Here is an 18,691-nt window from a genome sequence, read left to right on the forward strand (position 1 = left end):
AGTGAGAAGAGGATTTGAATAGATAAGTACTTTGCCTGGGCAATCAACTAAGGCAGAACATGTAATTAGATTAAGGCTGCAGTTTCTACAGAAACCAAAATATGTAATTTAGTATTGCCAGTTTGATTCAGAAGCCGATCTGGTTCATGTACAACACAACAGAAGATAGGTAGCCAAGTGAAAATATAAGTGCCTACTTGGCAGCAAATTTGTGCTCTGGTTACTCTTGGGGCTACTTATCAACATTTGCTGCTGAAGATGTTGGACCTCTAATGTCTTAGTACCACACCATCTTGAGTCAAATTGTCCATGCCCCAGGCCAGACTATTTCTCCTCTCCACACTACATTTCAGTGTCAGGGCTTAGGATTTTTGTATGCTATGAACAGGAGCTCCTTTTCCCTGGACAGAACCCACAAGCCTGCTATATGCACAGAATGCTGTTGAGTAAAGAATGCAATATAGACCTATGTACCAGCAAATGGTGTTGGGGTGCAGAAGGATTGTGGATGGGAGTGAGCTAAATGAAAGAAGTTAAATAGATAGCAATTGAACGGAAGAAATAAAAGACAAGAAACAGGAGAGGAAAGAGCACAGACGTTGAGGGTGGAAGGAAACTACTAGTGTGAACACAAGTGGAGGAATGAGCCAAATTGAAATGATGGGAAGGGTAGAAGAAAGGAAGCCAGTGCAATCAGATAATTCTGCAAACAAGGAAGTGGGTTTAGAAACAAAATTGGATATTTCTGGAGAAATTCAGCAGGGCCAGCAGAACTGAGGATTCACTGGACTCGAAACATTAACTCTGCTTTCTTTCTACTGATGCTGCTAGACCTGCTGAGTTTCTCCCGCCCCTTCTGTTTTTATTTAAGATCTCCAGCATCTGCAGTTTCATTGCATTGTGGGCTTAGAGTTTGATGATGCACTGTGCCTCTGAATTGCTTCTGGAAGTTGGTAGAATGTCTTTACATTCGTTCACTAGAATAATAATGATTAGATGTGGGAGAGGAACTGTTGTAATGTATAAATAAGTAAATGTATCAGATTGCCCTATTGAAATGAAATGGCATGGCATTTATAATTAACTTTTATTTAAAGTTAAAATACAAAATGCTTAAAATTAACCAGCATGCATAACTTTACGTGCCCTGGACTGCTTAAGAAAGGTCTAACTTCAGTATTTCCTTTTCAGGCATATCTGGTTTTACTCACCGATACCAGTGAAGAAACATTTTGTATATGTACTGGTTAAATTGCAAAGCCTACGTACCTATATGTATTCACATGTATGGCCATTCTAATGGTACATTTTGGGGGCTGGCATAACTGTTATACTTGTACACTTAGGTGCAGCACATGAATGAGGCTCTCTGTCATATATCTGAAAGTGAGCTTTAAGCTGAGGGGAGCACATAGGTTAAAAACTAGGCACCTGTTTGGAATGAAGAACTTTCGAAGTGACTACTGCAAATAGAAGGAGAAACTATTACAGGAAATGCCTTGACTGAAGAAGACTTAGATATTATAGCACCTCTCATGGCCAACTGATGTTCATGGTAATCTGTTCACATGATGTTAATTGAAGGATAAACATTGACCAGGGCACTGGGAATGTTCCATTCTCCACCCCCCAACCCACCCACCCATCTTCAAAATCATGCAGTGGGACCTTTCACATCTGCCTGAGAGGGTAGATTGGATGTTGTTTAAACTTCTCTTTCAAAGACAGCATTTCCAACAGTGCAGTGTTTTGATTTTGATTTAATTTGATTTATTAATGGCGTGTGTACCAAGGTACAATGAAAAGCGTTGTCTTACGTGCTTTACAGGCAGATTGTACTCTACAAGTGCATCAGGGTAACAGAACAGAGTGCAGGATACAGTGTTACAGCTGCTGAGAAGGTGCAGAGATAGATCAACATCAACATTAATGAGGTCGGTTCAAAAGTCTGTTAACAGCGGGGCAGAAGCTGTTCTTGAATCTGTTCGTACGTCTATCAAAACTCTTATATCTTCTGCTTGATGGAAGAGAGTATAACCAGGGTGGGAGAAGCCTTTGATTATCTTTTGGCTGTTTTCCCAAGGCAGCAGGAAGTATAGATAAAGTCAATGGATGGGATGCTGCTTTGCATGATTGACGGGGTTGTGTTCACAACTTTCTGTGTTCCTTTTGGTCTTGGGTAGAACAGTTGCCATGTCAGCATCCAGGTAGGATTCCCTCTATGCTGGAATGTCAGCACTGATATTGAACCCACAGCTTTCTGATTTTGATGCGATATTGCAACAGCTAATGTATGGTTGACACCAGCATTGGACTGTACTAAGTTGAGCTCCATCAGCATTTAGTGTTCCAGTTTTTGCGCACGGTAAGGATTCAAGGCGTAACGTTGTTCATGAATCAGTACCACAGGCAACGTAACAGGATGTCATTGTTTCTTTCTTTTCTCTCCTTCCATATGAAACTATTTGGTGTATTTAAAGGTGGCAACCTGATGCAGCTTTGTTAATACAGGTGAGAATGATTTATCACCAAAAAATCAATCCTTAGCAATGATGTCTCTAGTGGTTTAACTTTAGTGGTTAGATAACTTTTTGAAAAAAATATATACTTATGGGAACACTTAATTTGTGTACTTTAGTCAATTATTTAGAAACAAATGGATGAGTGCAATCTGAAGGGCCTTCCTGGACCAGTGTAATGTCAGCTTCTGTGTGACAACTTCAGTTTGTCGGATGGGGCCTGATTGAAAACAACTTAAAAGTCATAGATATCTGACGGTCTGTGGAACTTCATGCAGTATCATCTTAAATTTTCTGACCTTTTATGCCAGTTCAACTATTTGCACTAAATTGTCCTAAACTCTGGCCTCAAAACTATCAAAACTTCTACCTGCAAGTTGTTAAATACCACTGCCTGTAAGATGTATTAAGTTGTTGCACAGTATTTATGTTTTTTGCTGTGACGTTGAGCCTCTACAAATGTTTCTGCTTGAGCTCCCATTTGTATTCATTTATTCAATAAAATTGTACTGCTGGTTTACAGTTGCTGATCTTGCTAATGATGTTAAAAGTATATTAATGGCAACAATGGATGCTGCAAATATCTTGCACTTTATGCTTTGCATAGCAGAATATTGAATTCACTACAATTTATCGTAGAAGGAAGTTTTAATACCCTATTTAATGAAGAAGATTGGAACTTTAGTTTATCCAGAATTTGGCTCTGATTCATTACTTAATAAATTGTAATAGAAAATTGTAAGATTGTTGAGTCTCTGCCCATCCTCTGTCATTGCATATACAATTATTTTAGAAACCAGTCAAGCATTTGTGTTTATAGAGTATTTTACATGAGCTCAGGACTTTCCAAAGTGTTTCACAGCTAATGGACACTTTTTAAAGCATAATTATTTTGGAAATGTATGTACAGCAAGGTGGCAGAAAGCGTAATGAGGCAAATATCCAGGTTTTTTGTCTGTCTGTTGTTAGTTGATGAATTTTTGTTGGTCAGCTGGGAATTTTTTCTTTGAAAAGTACCATGCATTTTTTTTTTCCCTGTGATGCAGGTGATTTAATGCCTCATTCAAAACACAGCACTTCATATAGTTCAGCAACCCACAGTAGCGCACTGAAACATCAATTACGTCTATGTGCTTGAGTCTCTGTAGTGGGGTGTGAATCTGCAAGCTTTTGCCTCTTAGGTTGGTGTTCGTACTTTTGCCTAAGGCCGATAACAAATTTTGTATTCAACTGCCCGAGGATGGAATCCAACCTGGGTCCCTGGCGCTGTGAGGCAGCAGTGCTAACCACTGAACCACTCTGGCATGGAAAAGGGAGAAATTGGGGTCACACCTGCTTTTGAAGCTGGTACCTTGACATTTTTGCACTTATTGAATTTAAGGGTTTTCCCAGAAACCAACAACAATATCTTGCACTTATGTGTCCTTTAATGTAGTAAAACACCTGAATGCACTCAATAAAAATGTTAATGAACAAAATTTGACTCGGAGCCATGTCGTTGTATTAAGGCAGTGACAAGTTCATCAAAGAGTTGGATTTTAAGGAGTGAATTAAGGGAAGTTTGAGAGTTGTGGGGAGGAAATTTCAGAAATTGAGGTCTAGGCCAATGCAGCCAGCTGCCAATGGTTAGGCATGGAAATTGTGGGCACACAATGTATTAGAGAAATAGATTGGGTACGTTGGGAAAAACTGTTACCAGTAGTTGGATATGTAGGACTAGGAGTCTTAGTCAGAAATCTAGAGGCAGATCTTTCCGAAGTGAAATTATGAAGAGGTTTTCTTGGAAAAGGTAGCAAAGATTTGATACTTGCTCCACAAAGGGCAATTGAAGCTGGATCAGTTGCTAACTTTAAAATGTTTAAGGTATTAAAGGATGAAACAAAAGCAAGTGCATGAAATTGGTTTTGCAAATCATCCATGATCCCGTTGACCATCACAAGAAGCTAATTAATCTACTTCTGTTACTATGTTCTGATAAAAGATCAAATTGAAGGGTGTGAATATATCTCCCAACTTAAGCTGTTCTGGCAGTAATATTTTCTGTACCTGTACAAATGAACGAACTGTCCCACTTCGGCTGCAGGGAGCAATGTAAAAATGCTTGTTGTCGAAAGAAGGTCACCTACAATTGTGCTAACTTTAATTACTGATATCCGATCCTCAGTTTGATCTGTTTGTGCTTCCTTTAAACATTTTTAGAGCGACGAAATGTCCCTCAAAATTCAATCTTCCTATATCCTATTCATGACTCTGTATACACTATGTTCACAACTTGATGATAAGGTAATGGTGAATTCTTAAGTAAGCAGCAGGTTGGCAGAAGTTTGTCAAATGATAATGGCTAAAAGATGTCCTTTCCTAAGTGTCTCAATCTTTAATTGCAGGTGCTGTGATAGGTGACGGACAGTCTGCAGTGGCCAGTAATATTGCCAATATCACTTATCGCCTCCAGTGGTGGGATTTCACCAAATTTGATCTTCCAGAGATCAGCAATGGTAAGTGATATGTAAAGACTGGCAGAATCTGAGAGAGCAATGGGTGATTACTTGACTGCCGTAGAGTTATGTAAGAAGCTGTATGATCAAAATATGATGTCAAAAGAGGTCAAACAATTGAATAGATCTTGGTGAAGCGCATCTTATTTCAGCTGGTGGGACTACTTATGGATGGAGTTGATGAATCTGGTGTTTGGGGCAACATTCAGTTATCCTTGACAACCATTGAACTCTTGCCAAATGAATTTCCATTATATCTTTGCTCCTTCTGGAATTCTGTTCTCAATGCTCAGATAAAGCCAGAGAACTCCTCCTTATGACAAATTTTGGATGGTTTCTCAAAGCTCCTGGTTCAGTATTAACCAATACAGCAATATCCTGCAGAGGAACTTGTTTTCACTCTGACCAATTTCCTTATCTAGAATTATAATCCTCAGAATCTGACTAGTAACATGGCTGTTGAGAGTATCCGCTTGGAGTATTTTTTCTTGCAGTCTCCATGGTACATCTACACTGTGATCGTCCAGTAATAATTCAATTTAAAGAAGGCTTGACAGCAAAATAAACATGATTAATGCTATAATTTATAATCTAATACATTGCCTTTGAATCTGCGATAACCTAGCCCATTTCACTTACAGGGAGTGAAACTTTAGATATCTTAAGCCAGTATGGAAGTTAATTCTCGGAAAGAAATACACATTGTCCTTCCAAACTGTGTCATAGAACATTTCCTGATGGACCATAGAATCTTACAGTACAGAATAGGCCCTTCAGCCCGTCATGTCTGTACTGCCAAAAATACACTAAATCTATACTAATCCAATTTTTCACCATTTTATTAGTTTATTAATATGCACTTGTAATTCCTTTAATCCTTACAATTATGTATGCTGACTCCTACTTTGTATGACCATTTAGTTTGGACACCACTCCATCCATCACTGTATCTAGACCTTTTTATCAGAATGTCTTCCCACTTTTGTTATGAACCTCTTATATGAAGTATGCAGGACTTTGGTTAGCCTGGAGTTCTGTGTGCAGTTCTGGTCGCCATACTACAGTAAGGATGTGATTGGACTGGAGGGAGTGCAGAGGAGATTCACGAGGATGTTGCTTGTGATGGAACATATTGGCTACAAGGACAGGCTGATTAAGCTCAAGTTGTTTTAAGGCGTAGAAGCAGAAATTAGGCCATTCGGCCCATCAAGTCTCAGTTTTCCTTGAGGCAGAGAAGGTTGGGCGGTGACTTGGGTGAGGTGTATAGGATTGTGGGGGGCATGGACAGGGTGGATAAAAAATCAGCTGTTTCCCTCAATTGAAGAGTCACTAACAAGAGGACACATTTTTAAGGTGAAAGGCAAGAGATTTAGAGGGACTTGAGGTACATTTTTCATTGGGGGATGGTAGAGGCCTGGAATGCACTGCCTTGTTGGAGTTGACGGTAACAGTGGCTAGCAGAGACAGGTAACCTCACAATATTTTAAGAAGTATCTGGATAAGCACCTGAAGTATCATAACATTCAAGGCCAGGGCCTAGTCAATTCAGTGTTCACATTCTTGGAAATTTGGAAGTGGCTGGGACGTTATAATTGTATCTTGGTCTATCACAAAGATTTAATAACTTTGGACTGACAAGACAGGATTACAGCCGTGTCGTGTCACTGATTGCCGAGAAGTAATCAGAATTTCATTAATTATGCTGCTGTTCGCTCAACCACCACTATTTTCTGTCCCCAATCTAATTAAATTTTGTTTGAATGTTAAGTGACTTCCATCCCTCCCAATTCTGTCAACACTCTGATGTTAATCATTGATTTACTCAAAGGGTTTTTAATAAAATTTCAGCCAGTTTTCTATTCTATCTTGTAAGCCCATTAATTTCATATGAAAGCATTATCTTGTGTAATGGTATTGAAATAGATTTTTGAGTATATTTGAGAAATACTTGGTAAATTAAGGCACTTTTAGATCCTTGAAAGAGTTCATGTTTGTTGAAAATGGGTCATTATGTGTTGGTAATGTACAAATAATCTCTCTTTCATGTTTTCTTCTGTGACAAAACCAATCATTCCTGTTAAATGCTATTTGTGTTACCACAACATGCCCAAAATACATTATAACCAACATATTTCTATGATGAGAATATTTACTTAAACATCATAAAAGAACTCTGCTTACATGTTCTAACTCGAGCTCACTGAAAAATCCTTTTCTCTTGCTGACATATGAAAGGATTTGACCGGAAATTAATGCTGTCTTTTTAAGACATAAAATTGGTTGAAATTCTTTTGCATTAAAAAGCTTTAAATACTTTTCATTGTGGGATTGGGGTGTGTAACATTGTAGAATCACGAAAGCAGGCTTTGTTGCTTGCTTCCATTAGAATTCCTTTCTTATATAAGGGTAGCTTGCATCAACCATGTAACTAAACCTGTGTAAATCTTTTTTTTAATTGAAGAGTTCATGTCCTAGTTTTTTTCTTCTTTGTCTGTTCATGGTAACCCCCATTATATGTGGCATTTCTGTTTGAGGAATTTCTGATATATACATGCTCCATGCCCATTCCAGAATTTGGAATACGTTGTTCCATATTTGTTACACCCCTCCCCCTCAAACATGAATTTATACAACACCAAGAAGCTGAGTCTGTTGCCATGTGCTGGTCAACTGAAGACAGCGATGCTATGTCAGTAGGCATAATTATCTATTCTAACTTCATATTTTCCCTTGTCGTCTCTAATCCTAATTTTCCTCTTCCTGAAAGTCTTGATTGCTTCAATGATTTCACAGGTACCAGTATCTCCTGTGTCTCACCTAATGGTTACACCACATAAGGTGCTCGTTTGGCTTGTCATGTCAGTGATGATCTCTACAAGAGCCACTCAGCTGCCCTAGAAAAATTGAACTCCGTAGCAAATGGGAAGAAACTCCTTCACCAGTTGTGGTCAGGCCAAGCACAAAGGAAGATGGTTATGATCTCTGCAGGCTGGTCATCTCAGTTCTAGGATATTATTGCAGGAGTTCCTCATGGTAGTGCCCTGAGCCTAAAAAACTTCAGCTGTTTCATCAGTGACTGTCCCTGCAATGCAATGTCAGAACTGGGGATGTTTACAAATGATTGCACTATGCTCAGTATTGCTCACATTCTCAGTTACTGAAACAGCATGTGTTCATATGCATCCAAGACTGGGACAGCATTCAGTCTTGGATTGTTAAACAATATTAACACCACAAGGTACCAAACAATGATTATCTCCAACGAGAGGGAATTCTAACATTCTCCCTTGATATGTTCAATAGGATGATCACCATCAAATTCCTTGCCATCATCATGTTGAACCTTGTCCCTGAACTACACAACCATATAAATACTTTGGTTCCAAGAGTTGGTCAAAGCCTGGGTATTCTGTTATTAGTAACTCCTGAATTCCTAAAGTTGGTCCATCACTTGCAAGGAACAATTCAGGATTTTGATGGGATACTCTCCACTTGCTACGTACGGCTCCAGTAACAAGGTTGATGCCATCCAACAAAGATCCCACCTGACTGGCATCCCGTTGACCACCTTAAGCATTCACACCCTCCACCACTGATTCACAGCGGCAACAATGTACATTATCTATAAGATGCAATGTAAGAACTCACCAAACTTCGTTTGTACCTGCAACATCTACCACTCAGAAGAACAACAACAGACGTCTGGGAACACCCGTAGGATTCCCTATAACCTGCACACCATCCACACATGGAAATATATCATTCCAGACACTGGGTCAAAATCTTGATGACAGAGGATTTGAGTATTGGAGAAGGGATGTCTTGCTGCAGTTATACAGGGCCTTGGTGAGGCCACACCTTGAATATTCTGTGCAGTTTTGCTCTCTTAGTCTGAGGAGGAACACTCTTGCTATTGAGGGAGTCCAGCGAAGTTCACCCAACTGATTCCCGGAATGGCAGGACTGACATATGACGGAGGACTGTATTGACTGGGCTTGGACTCACTGCAATTTAGAAGAATTGAAGGGAGATCTCATTGAAACATTTAAAATCCCGATGGGACTGGACAGGCTAGATGCGGGAAAAATGTTCCCGGTTTTGGGGAAGTCCAGAACTAGGGGGTCATAGTCTAAAAATAAGGGTTAAGCCATTAAGGACTGAGATGAGAAAGTACTTCTTCACTCAGAGTTGTGAACCTGTGGAATTCTCTACCACAGAAAGGAATTGGGGCCAGTTCGTTAGATACATTCAAGAGGGAGCTGGAGGTGGCCCTTGCGGCTGAAGGGATCAAGAGGCATGGAGAGAAAGCTGGAGTGGGATACTGAGATTGCATGATCAGCCATGATCATATTGAATGGTGGTGCAGGGTGGAAGGGCCGAATGGTCTAGTCCTGCACCTGTTTTCTATGTTTCAGTAAGACTATGGATGTATCCACACCTGATGGACAGCAGAGGTTCAAGCAGATGTGCACCACCTTCACAAGCAATTAAGGATTGGCAAAAACATTTACTTTTCCAATGCGCTGGCATCCCATGAGGAAATGAAAGAAAACATTTGGGAGACCCTCTTGCCTTAGACCCAGATAAAGTTGCCTTTTGAACCAGATCTGCTATTTAATAAGCTGATGAGTGATCTGACTGTATCCTCACTCATAATCCCACCTGCATCTGATAACCTTTCACCCCATTCCTTGCCAAGCATTTATCCGTTCTCTCTTTAAACTATTCAAAGGTTCTGTTTTCATCACCTGCTCAGAAGGAAAATGTTTGGCTCATCTGTTTTAAATGAGCAGCTCCTAATTTTTAAAAGATGATCATAGTCTAGCTTTTCCCATTCTTCCATAAGATGAAATGTTCTCTCCACATCCAACCTGTCTAGAAGCCACGAGATCTTTTGAATGTTTCATGGGAGTTGAAACAAAGAAAAAAAAAACTGCACCAAGCCAAAGAACAGAATATTAATAAGAATGACAAAAAACCTAGCCAAAAAAAAAGGAGGCAATAGTTGGAAAAACAGAGGGACTTGAAAAAAGAGTTCCCAATCTTAGGATTTAGACTAATGAAAGCATGGCCCATAATGATGGCGCAAATGCTGGGACAGATGTACAAGACCAGAGCTGGAGGAATACAGAGTTTTAAGAGAGTTACTGGGCTGGCAGATGCTGAGACAAAGATCATTGAGTGAGTTGAATCCAAGGATGAGAGAATTAAAATTTGAAGCTTTAATAAATGAAGAATCAATGTAGACCACCAAGTGCAAGAATAGTTATTGAGTTTACATTTTGCAGGTTAGGATACAAACAGCAGAAATTTACAAGTTCAAGTTTATTAAGAGTTGGAATTGAACAGTTAGCGAGATGCACATTGGAGCTGATTAAAACGATGATGTGACTGGGGGCTTCCGCAGAAGATGACAAAGGAAGTAGGTAGTGTTATGAACCTTTACTGCCTTTGTGATGATGAGGATATAGGTGGAAACTTGGAAGTGGGATACTCAGGTTGCATATGGTCTAATTCAGCCTGAATTAGTGTAATGGACAGAATTAGAGTTAGTGTGTGGCAACGATGGCTTTAATCTTGCCAATTCTTCTCTAAAATGGGAATTGACTCATCCAGAACTGGAACATTGACTTTGCAATCTGATAACACTGGTATTGGAGATTTGAAAGAGGTGTTGATTTAAAGTTTGTGTAGTAAGCATGCATGTGGAACCAGACATCCATATTCCATATTCAGTTCCTGTTTCCAAATCTTGTTAATTGTTTTTATTCCGACTTGTGGGATTATTCATCCTTTTTCCCATGTCCAGTATCAGAAGTGTTATTGCAAGGTGTATAATACATTTATGTCCAAGCTCCTTGTTTGGAACTATCTTTCTCCCTTTATTGAAAACAGCCTGACTGAGAATAGATGCATGACTAGCATCCTGCTTGTCTAATAGTGCAGGCTGTAAGAAATACTATTATTGCCACAAACAGCACATTGTCATGGCACTTTTGCTTATACAATATTAGCACTGTTAACATGTTGCGACAGAACCAGTTGCATTTTGAGACTACTAATAATTTGCTGTGTTGCCTGTGAGATCAAATGTTGAATTTTAAAGCCGTTCAACCTTAATTCTTTTGATTTTATTTATTAAAAATAAGATAACCTGGTGCCCTGGAGAAATCTTTAACCCCAGGCATTTTGGCAAAGCTGAGTTCTATAAGTTTTTTGTATCAACGGTCCAATACTGTAGCACTGCAGTCACTGAAATAGTTGTAAAGCATGAAATTGTGAGAATGATTCATCTTATGAATTCTGGTTTAAATTTATTTCTGTAATTCAATTAAGTATAATCTTTTTACACCCATTGTGCCATAGTGTAGGTTGCAGTACATGAGGAAGATGGACATTTGTAATCTATTTCAAACAAGTATTTGAATGTTTTCCATTGCCACAGGAAAATTGCTATTCTGTTTTACTCCTAACATTAGGAGTAATTTTAAATCCTTAAGAAATGTTTGCCTGTTAAATGGCAGATTTTTTGATTTGTGTCCAATATAGTTTGAATAACTGCCCATGTTTGCATGCATACTGGAAACCAGTACCACACCGAAGAGAAATTCAGTATTACTGGGTTCTTCTACTTTTGTTACAGACTGAAATGCTTTCAATGGGGTTTATTGTGACTTAGAAAAAAGCACATTGCTGTACTGATTGGATTGAGAAATCCCACTGTATTGAAATTGAAGTTTCTAGGACCCCTTAAGTGATAGCTGTCTGTGGATTATCTAAATTGCAGAGCTCCTGTTTTTCTCTGGTAATCGATCCTCCAGAAGGGGGGATGTATTGTACGGACATTGTATCTCACAATCAAGGTTATACTCCACTTTAAATAAGCAAACTCTTCATTATTCCTTCTGCTGTAAGCTTTGTTGTGAATACAGTACTTTTCCTGTTTATTGCTGCTGATATCTGACCATATATTTGTCCTCTCAAAACTACTATTGCAGAATAAACTAAAACCGATACATTTGCAATAAACAGACTCTTTTTAAAAGAGTAGAACAATTACCATATATTAGGTAGTTTACATGTCTTTAAGTTCTCATTTCTAGAGCTGCCAGAAAGTTATGAAATTCATCCAGTCTTTTTAGAAATTTAAAATTGAATGAGATATGGAAAACATATAGCACTATATGTTATAATTTCTGATGTTTCTGTTTCTTGAAGCTGTAATGTCTCAGTTAAGTTAAAGCAAGTACCTGTGTACACCATCACATTTGGCAATACTGGTTGAATATATTTGTGGCCAAGTAGAAATCTGGAATGGAAATCTTAGACAGTGATATGGTAGCATAATTGGTGTTAATTTTTCACGAGTAAGTGTACTTTCCTTGAACTGAATGTTAAATGTATAACTTTTAACAGTGTAAGATTAATACAAAGAATCAATCTGGTCTTTTGGGGTGGGAGTTACTTCTAAACATCAGTCCTTCCTTATTACTATAGAATTAGATTTTCGGGATTTTTAATTGTCCTAGGCATCACAATATTATGACATTGAACAGAAAGTTTTGTTGCATCTTTCCCATTCTCAAAGCCAGCAAAGTACTTTTGAAATAAAGTCTTTGGGATAATGTAGGAAAATGAGACAATTTACACAAATGGTAATGAGACCAGTGACTAAATTTTTGTGTAACCTCTACCCCTTCCGATCTTCAGTAGCAATGTTCTCACCCCTATTAGTCTGTTTGTTGTTAAATAAAATATCTTAAAAGCTAATGGACAGATTCCAATGAGCCTTAATGCACAGATAGTATAAGGCCAAAGGATGAACTCTTTTTGTGATGATCTAGACCCTAGAATTTTTTAAAGATTGTGTTAAAGTTGGAAAATGGGGAAAATAGACTTTTTCAAGAATGGTTACAATTTGCTTTATTAAGAATGTTGTGGTTTGCCTCAGCTGCTCTGTTGAAATTTGTCTTGACTGTCAATTTGTGAGCAGAGTTTTCAGAGCAGATTGTTGAATGTGGGCTGGTCAGAAGCCATCTCAATGAAATGAAAACTCTTAAGTAAAATATTTCTTTCTGCAATTTGTAGTTCCAGAGCATTAGCCAGGCAAGAAAAATAACGTTGAGGAAGAGCTGCACAATTGTAATAACATTCAGTAAACAAGGTGTAGCAAAAGTCTGCTCTCTTTTAAGTTCCATCTTGATTTGTTTATCTTTAAAACCGATTCAATATGGCTAGAAGAGAACCTTCCACATTTCATTGTGTTTGATGGAAGGTTTGTGTATAATTCAGGAAATCATGTAATTCCTTTCAGCTGTGTCAGGGCAGTTTTGAATGAGAAACCATTATTCAAACATTTTTCTGTATTACTGTGATTTTCAGAATTAGTTTTGGGATTCCAAAGTTGTTTACAAGTACAAATGTTTACAGTGATCAGATTGGAGTTAAGAAGTCCTTGTCAAAAGGTTGTGTAAATTGGACTATGGTCAACCAGTGCTGTTTCATCGAATCCCTACAGTGTGGAAGCAGGTCAATTAACCTACCTTGCACATCTTTGGACTATGGGAGGAAACCGGAGCACCCACACACACACACAACGAAAATGTGCAAACTCAGCGCAGACAGTCTCCCAAAATGCTTTTGTACCCGGGTAGCTGGAGTAGTGAGGCAGCAGTGCTAAGCACTGAGTCACTGTGTCACCTATCACAAGCTTCTTGTGATAGTCCGAGGAATAAACCAGCGACATATTTCTGATTAATTTTCTTCATATCATATCACTTAGCTTATTGCGTTGAAAGGATAATGAAGTTCAGATGGTAACTATTTGGATCCATTTGTGTCAATTGTTGTGCTTTTGTCTTTAAAGAAAATATAAATCCAAATTGCATTGCCCAAACACATAGTTAATGATAAAGGTGTTCCCTGATGATTCACAAATTGGAATGCATTGCGTATAGAGGTACTAACATGTGAACCAGCTGATCTGTGGTCTGTTTTCGAGTGAGTGTCGCAACTGTTTTACACGCACTTAGTTGAGTTAACCATTTTCATCCTCGCCAATTGTTCTGATGTCAATACCCGATTACACACAAGAAAGATGATCTTGGTGAAGGAGGCCAAGAGGTGTCACAGTTCGGAATACTTGCATCAGGAGATGTGATGCAGAGAACAAATAGGTTTAAAAGATTGCATGAGTACTGGCAAGCTAATAATTGTGAACTTAGTTTTATTTTCATCTGCTTTACTAGGTCAGGCTAGTTTATCTAGTGGTTGCTGTTGAATGCACACATTTGTACTTGGAAACTGGCACTTCTCTGAGGCCAGTGTTGAAGCTGCTTGAAACAGAATGAGTTCATAAATGAAATGTTCTGCTGTCTGATAAATTAACTTTTCAACCGTGCCTTGTTGTTGAGTCCTGCTTTGCAGCATTGTGCAGGATTGTTATTAAAAGCGTATGACATAGGTAATTGTTTGCAGATTAATACATTCCTTATATTCATGTTTACTTAGCTTCATACATAATGTGTGTTTCGGTGTGAATCTGCCATTTTACCATCATGCTATCAGAAATTGGGCTAAGAATATTAAATTTCATCTGTTTTGTGTGCATTGTTCACAGTGGTTGGAGAAATAGGGTTAATTGAAATAATTTATATGATTAGCTTTAATTTAAATTCTAGTGGTGTGGCAAAAAGCAATAGCAATTGCTCAGATATAGACAAACAAGCATTTACAGCTCTCCAGGGTATGTTTTCTAATATATATCCCACTAATATTATAGCTATATATTTTGTTTTTAATGGTTGTTAAGGTAATAAAATTCTCAATTTGCCACAAATGATTGGTTGGGTCCACAGGAAGTATTGCCCCTGTTTATCTTTGCTGCTTGTAGTATGGTTCACTAGTGTAGCATGTAGAAGGAAAAGAAGGGCAGTTTTAATTATTCTCAAAGCCTTGCTTTCTTAAATTTTCTTTCTTTCTTGCCACCATTCTTTTGTTCATTTTATTAATGATGCTGACAATGCTATCCTGTAGCCTACTTGTATCTGGAATTACAGCTTCAGTATGAACCTAACCCTGACTTTAATTGTTATAATGATTATGGACTTTTCATAAAAGCCTGATCTCCACTGATTGCATTAACTCTACCATGTGTCCTGCAATTCAGCTGAGCTCTGCATACATTGTAGCCGAATGGGAACCAAGCTACCTCCAACCGCTTTCCTAGCTCGATTTTTATATGGAGTCCATTGCAGTAATCCATTATTTTGTTAAAAGAAAAATGTCCAGATATAGTAAGCATTCTCTGAGGACAATTTTCTGCTTTTTGTAATAGCTAAAGGCATTTCTCAAATATTCATTTAAAACTTTGCTTCCAGATCAATATAGATCATTTTTATTGTGCACACTGATCTGCATTGAAGAAAGATGTCAATCTTAATGCAAGTTGTTCTGACTGCCAACTGACAGCTTACTTTTGTAGTAGGACCCAGAACACTGGCATATATTTGGTAGACCATTAATGAGTAATAAGTTAACATCCACTTAGAAACTGAATTAAATACAGCTGTGCAATGCAAGATTAGCTGAAGAGAAAATGTATTAACCCTGATACCCTAGGATTAGGATTTACCTTCTCAAGTTCCTTTTTGAGAAATTAATATTTATTTTTGAGGGGAAAATAGGAAAATTATAAAATGCGAGACAATTTGCATATCTGTAAGTTAAGCAATCATTCTGATCAGCTGGAGCCTTTCAGAGATGATTCTGTGCTGTGTAAATTGCCAAACTAATTATCCTCCAATATGATCATGGAAATAATTCTTCTGTTTGATATGCAATGACCTCATTGACCCAGCTGTCAATATCAGCTGCTTCTACACAAGTGAAGAAGCAAGCTAGTTGGTAACTTGTCTCAGAGATAGCAGGAACTGCAGGTGCTGGAGAATCTGAGATAACAAGGTGTAGAGCTGGATGAACACAGCAGGCCAAGAAGCATCATAGGAGCAGGAAGGCTGACGTTTCGGGCCTAGACCCTTCATCAGAAATGGGGGAGGGGAAGGGCATTCTGAAATAAATAGGGAGAGAGGGGGAGATGGATAGAAGATGGATAGAGGAGAAGATAGGTGGAGAGGAAACAGACAGGTCAAAGAGGCGGGGATGGAGCCAGTAAAGGTGAGTGTAGGTGGGGAGTTAGGGAGGAGATAGGTCAGTCCAGGGAGGACGGACAGGTCAAGGAGGCAGGATGAGGTTAGTAGGTAGGCCCTAAACCCCACCTCTTCCTCCGTTACATTGATGACTGTATCGGCGCCGCCTCGTGCTCCCACGAGGAGCTCGAACAGTTCATCCCCTTCACCAACACCTTCCACCCCAAACTTAAGTTTACCTGGACCATCTCTAATACCTCTCTCACCTTCCTGGACCTCTCTGTCTCCATCTCGGGCAACCACCTAGAAACCGATATCCATTTCAAGCCCACCGACTCCCACAGCTACCTAGAATACACCTCCTCCCACCCACCTTCCTGCAAAAATGCCATCCCCTATTCACAATTCCTTCGCCTCCGCCGCATCTGCTCCCAGAATGAGGCATTCCACTCCCGTACATCTCAGATGTCCTCGTTTTTCAAGGACCGCAACATCCCCCCCTCAGTGGTCGAGAACACCCTCGACCGTGTCTCCCGCATTTCCCGCAACTCATCCCTCACACCCTGTCCCCGCAATAACAACCAAAAAAGAATCTCCCTCGTCCTCACGTACCACCCCACCAACCTCCGGATCCAACGCATCATCCTCCAACACTTCCGCCATCTGCAATCCGACCCCACCACCAAAGACATTTTTCCCTCCCCACCCTTATCTGCTTTCCGGAGGGACCACTCTCTCCGTGACTCCCTTGTCAGCTCCACGCCCCCCTCCAGCCCCACCACACCCGGCACTTTTCCCTGCAACTGCAGGAAGTGCTACACCTGCCCCACACCTCCTCCCACACCCCCATCCCAGGCCCCAAGAAGACTTTCCACATCAAGCAGATGTTCACCTGCACATCTGCTAATGTGGTATACTGCATCCGCTGTACCCGTTGTGGCCTCCTCTACATCGGGGAAACCAAGCGGAGGCTCGGGGACTGCTTTGCAGAACACCTACGCTCGGTTCGCAATAAACAACTGCACCTCCCAGTTGCGAACCATTTCAACTCCTCCTCCCATTCCTCAGACGACATGTCCATCCTGGGCCTCCTGCAGTGCCACAACGATGCCACCCGAAGGTTGCAGGAACAGCAACTCATATTCCGCTTGGGAACCCTGCAGCCCAATGGTATCAATGTGGATTTCACAAGCTTCAAAATCTCCCCTCCCCCTACCGCATCCCAAAACCAGCCCAGCTCGCCCCCGCCTCCCTAACCTGTTCTTCCTCCCACCTATCCCCTCCTCCCACCTCAAGCCACACCCCCATCTCCTACCTACTAACCTCATCCCGCCCCCTTGACCTGCCCGTCCTCCCTGGACTGACCTATCTCCTCCCTACCTCCCCACCTACACTCACCTTTACTGGCTCCATCCCCGCCTCTTTGACCTGTCTGTTTCCTCTCCACCTATCTTCTCCTCTATCCATCTTCTATCCGCCTCCTCCTCTCTCCCTATTTATTTCAGAACCCCCTTCCCCTCCCCCATTTCTGAAGAAGGGTCTAGGCCTGAAACGTCAGCCTCCCTGCTCCTATGATGCTTCTTGGCCTGCTTCTTGGCTTCTCATCCAGCTCTACACCTCAGCAAAAATTTGGGAAAGGGCTATCTCACTTCACTCTTGTTTAGATGAACTCAAAAAAAGAGACAATTTCTTCCATGCAATGCTGCACTGCACCTTGGTGGCAAAAGATTCAGATGTACCAAAGCACAGCTTTTGCCATTTTCATTGAACTTGTCAGGAGTGCCAACTGTTCAGATTGGCCTGGAGTCTACAAGAATTGAGTACCAATTCCCATTGCTGTTTGCTACTCTGCAGAAAATCAAAAGTGACAATGAACAATTTTTTTTTTGTCATTTACTTTGAACATTTTTTCTTTACCAGATGTACAAGTATTGACAATGGAGGGGGAAAAAGGCTCTTTGGCTTGCTGTCAAGTATCATCCAGTTGTATCATTTACTTTTCTATAGGCATAGGAAAGGAATGCATCAAGGATAGATGTGTCAGCTGCCTAATGGCTGAAGTGTGGGGGCAAGTCATGTGATAAAACCTCTAGGAATATATTTAATCACAGCCAAAATTAGGCAGATCATGATATGTCACTGACAAAGTTTTATAAGTAAGCATTTGCCTGCTGCCACTGATTGTATCATGACAAGGGACTGATAGAACAAATTGATAGTTGTAATAAGTAGGGAGTGGTGAAACAAAGATATAATCAGCTGATTCTCATACTGAAACAGTTGGATTCATTAAACCAAAAGATGACAGTAATCATTTGTCACTTTGTGATCAATGTGTTGTTTTGTCATCCTATTGAAAGGCAGGTTGTTTTGTCAAGAATTGTATGCTCTGGAAGTTTTAGAACTTACCTTTCAAGCTGCTTCTTTGAGAATTAGGGAAGTATACACCAGTTAGACAGCAGTCAATCTCCTTATTAGGCTGTCCAAAAGTTGAAGATAGATGCTGAATCGGTTTGCTGGTACTATAGGT

General features: G+C 39.9%; 1 protein-coding gene across 2 annotated transcripts in view; it reads left to right on the forward strand.

The window, feature by feature from the left end:
- The window catches only part of LOC109935005 (activating molecule in BECN1-regulated autophagy protein 1-like), a 337,851-nt gene that overhangs the window by 181,377 nt on the left and 137,783 nt on the right, over positions 1 to 18,691 (forward strand). For both annotated transcript variants that reach the window (XM_048607170.1, XM_048607171.1), the window contains one exon: positions 4,904 to 5,014. In XM_048607170.1, the coding sequence (XP_048463127.1) occupies positions 4,904 to 5,014 (111 nt within the window). The remainder of the gene's footprint in view (positions 1 to 4,903; positions 5,015 to 18,691) is intronic.

The sequence above is a fragment of the Rhincodon typus genome, chromosome 17, assembly GCF_021869965.1.
Source record: "Rhincodon typus isolate 14 chromosome 17, sRhiTyp1.1, whole genome shotgun sequence".
Taxonomy (NCBI): domain Eukaryota; kingdom Metazoa; phylum Chordata; class Chondrichthyes; order Orectolobiformes; family Rhincodontidae; genus Rhincodon; species Rhincodon typus.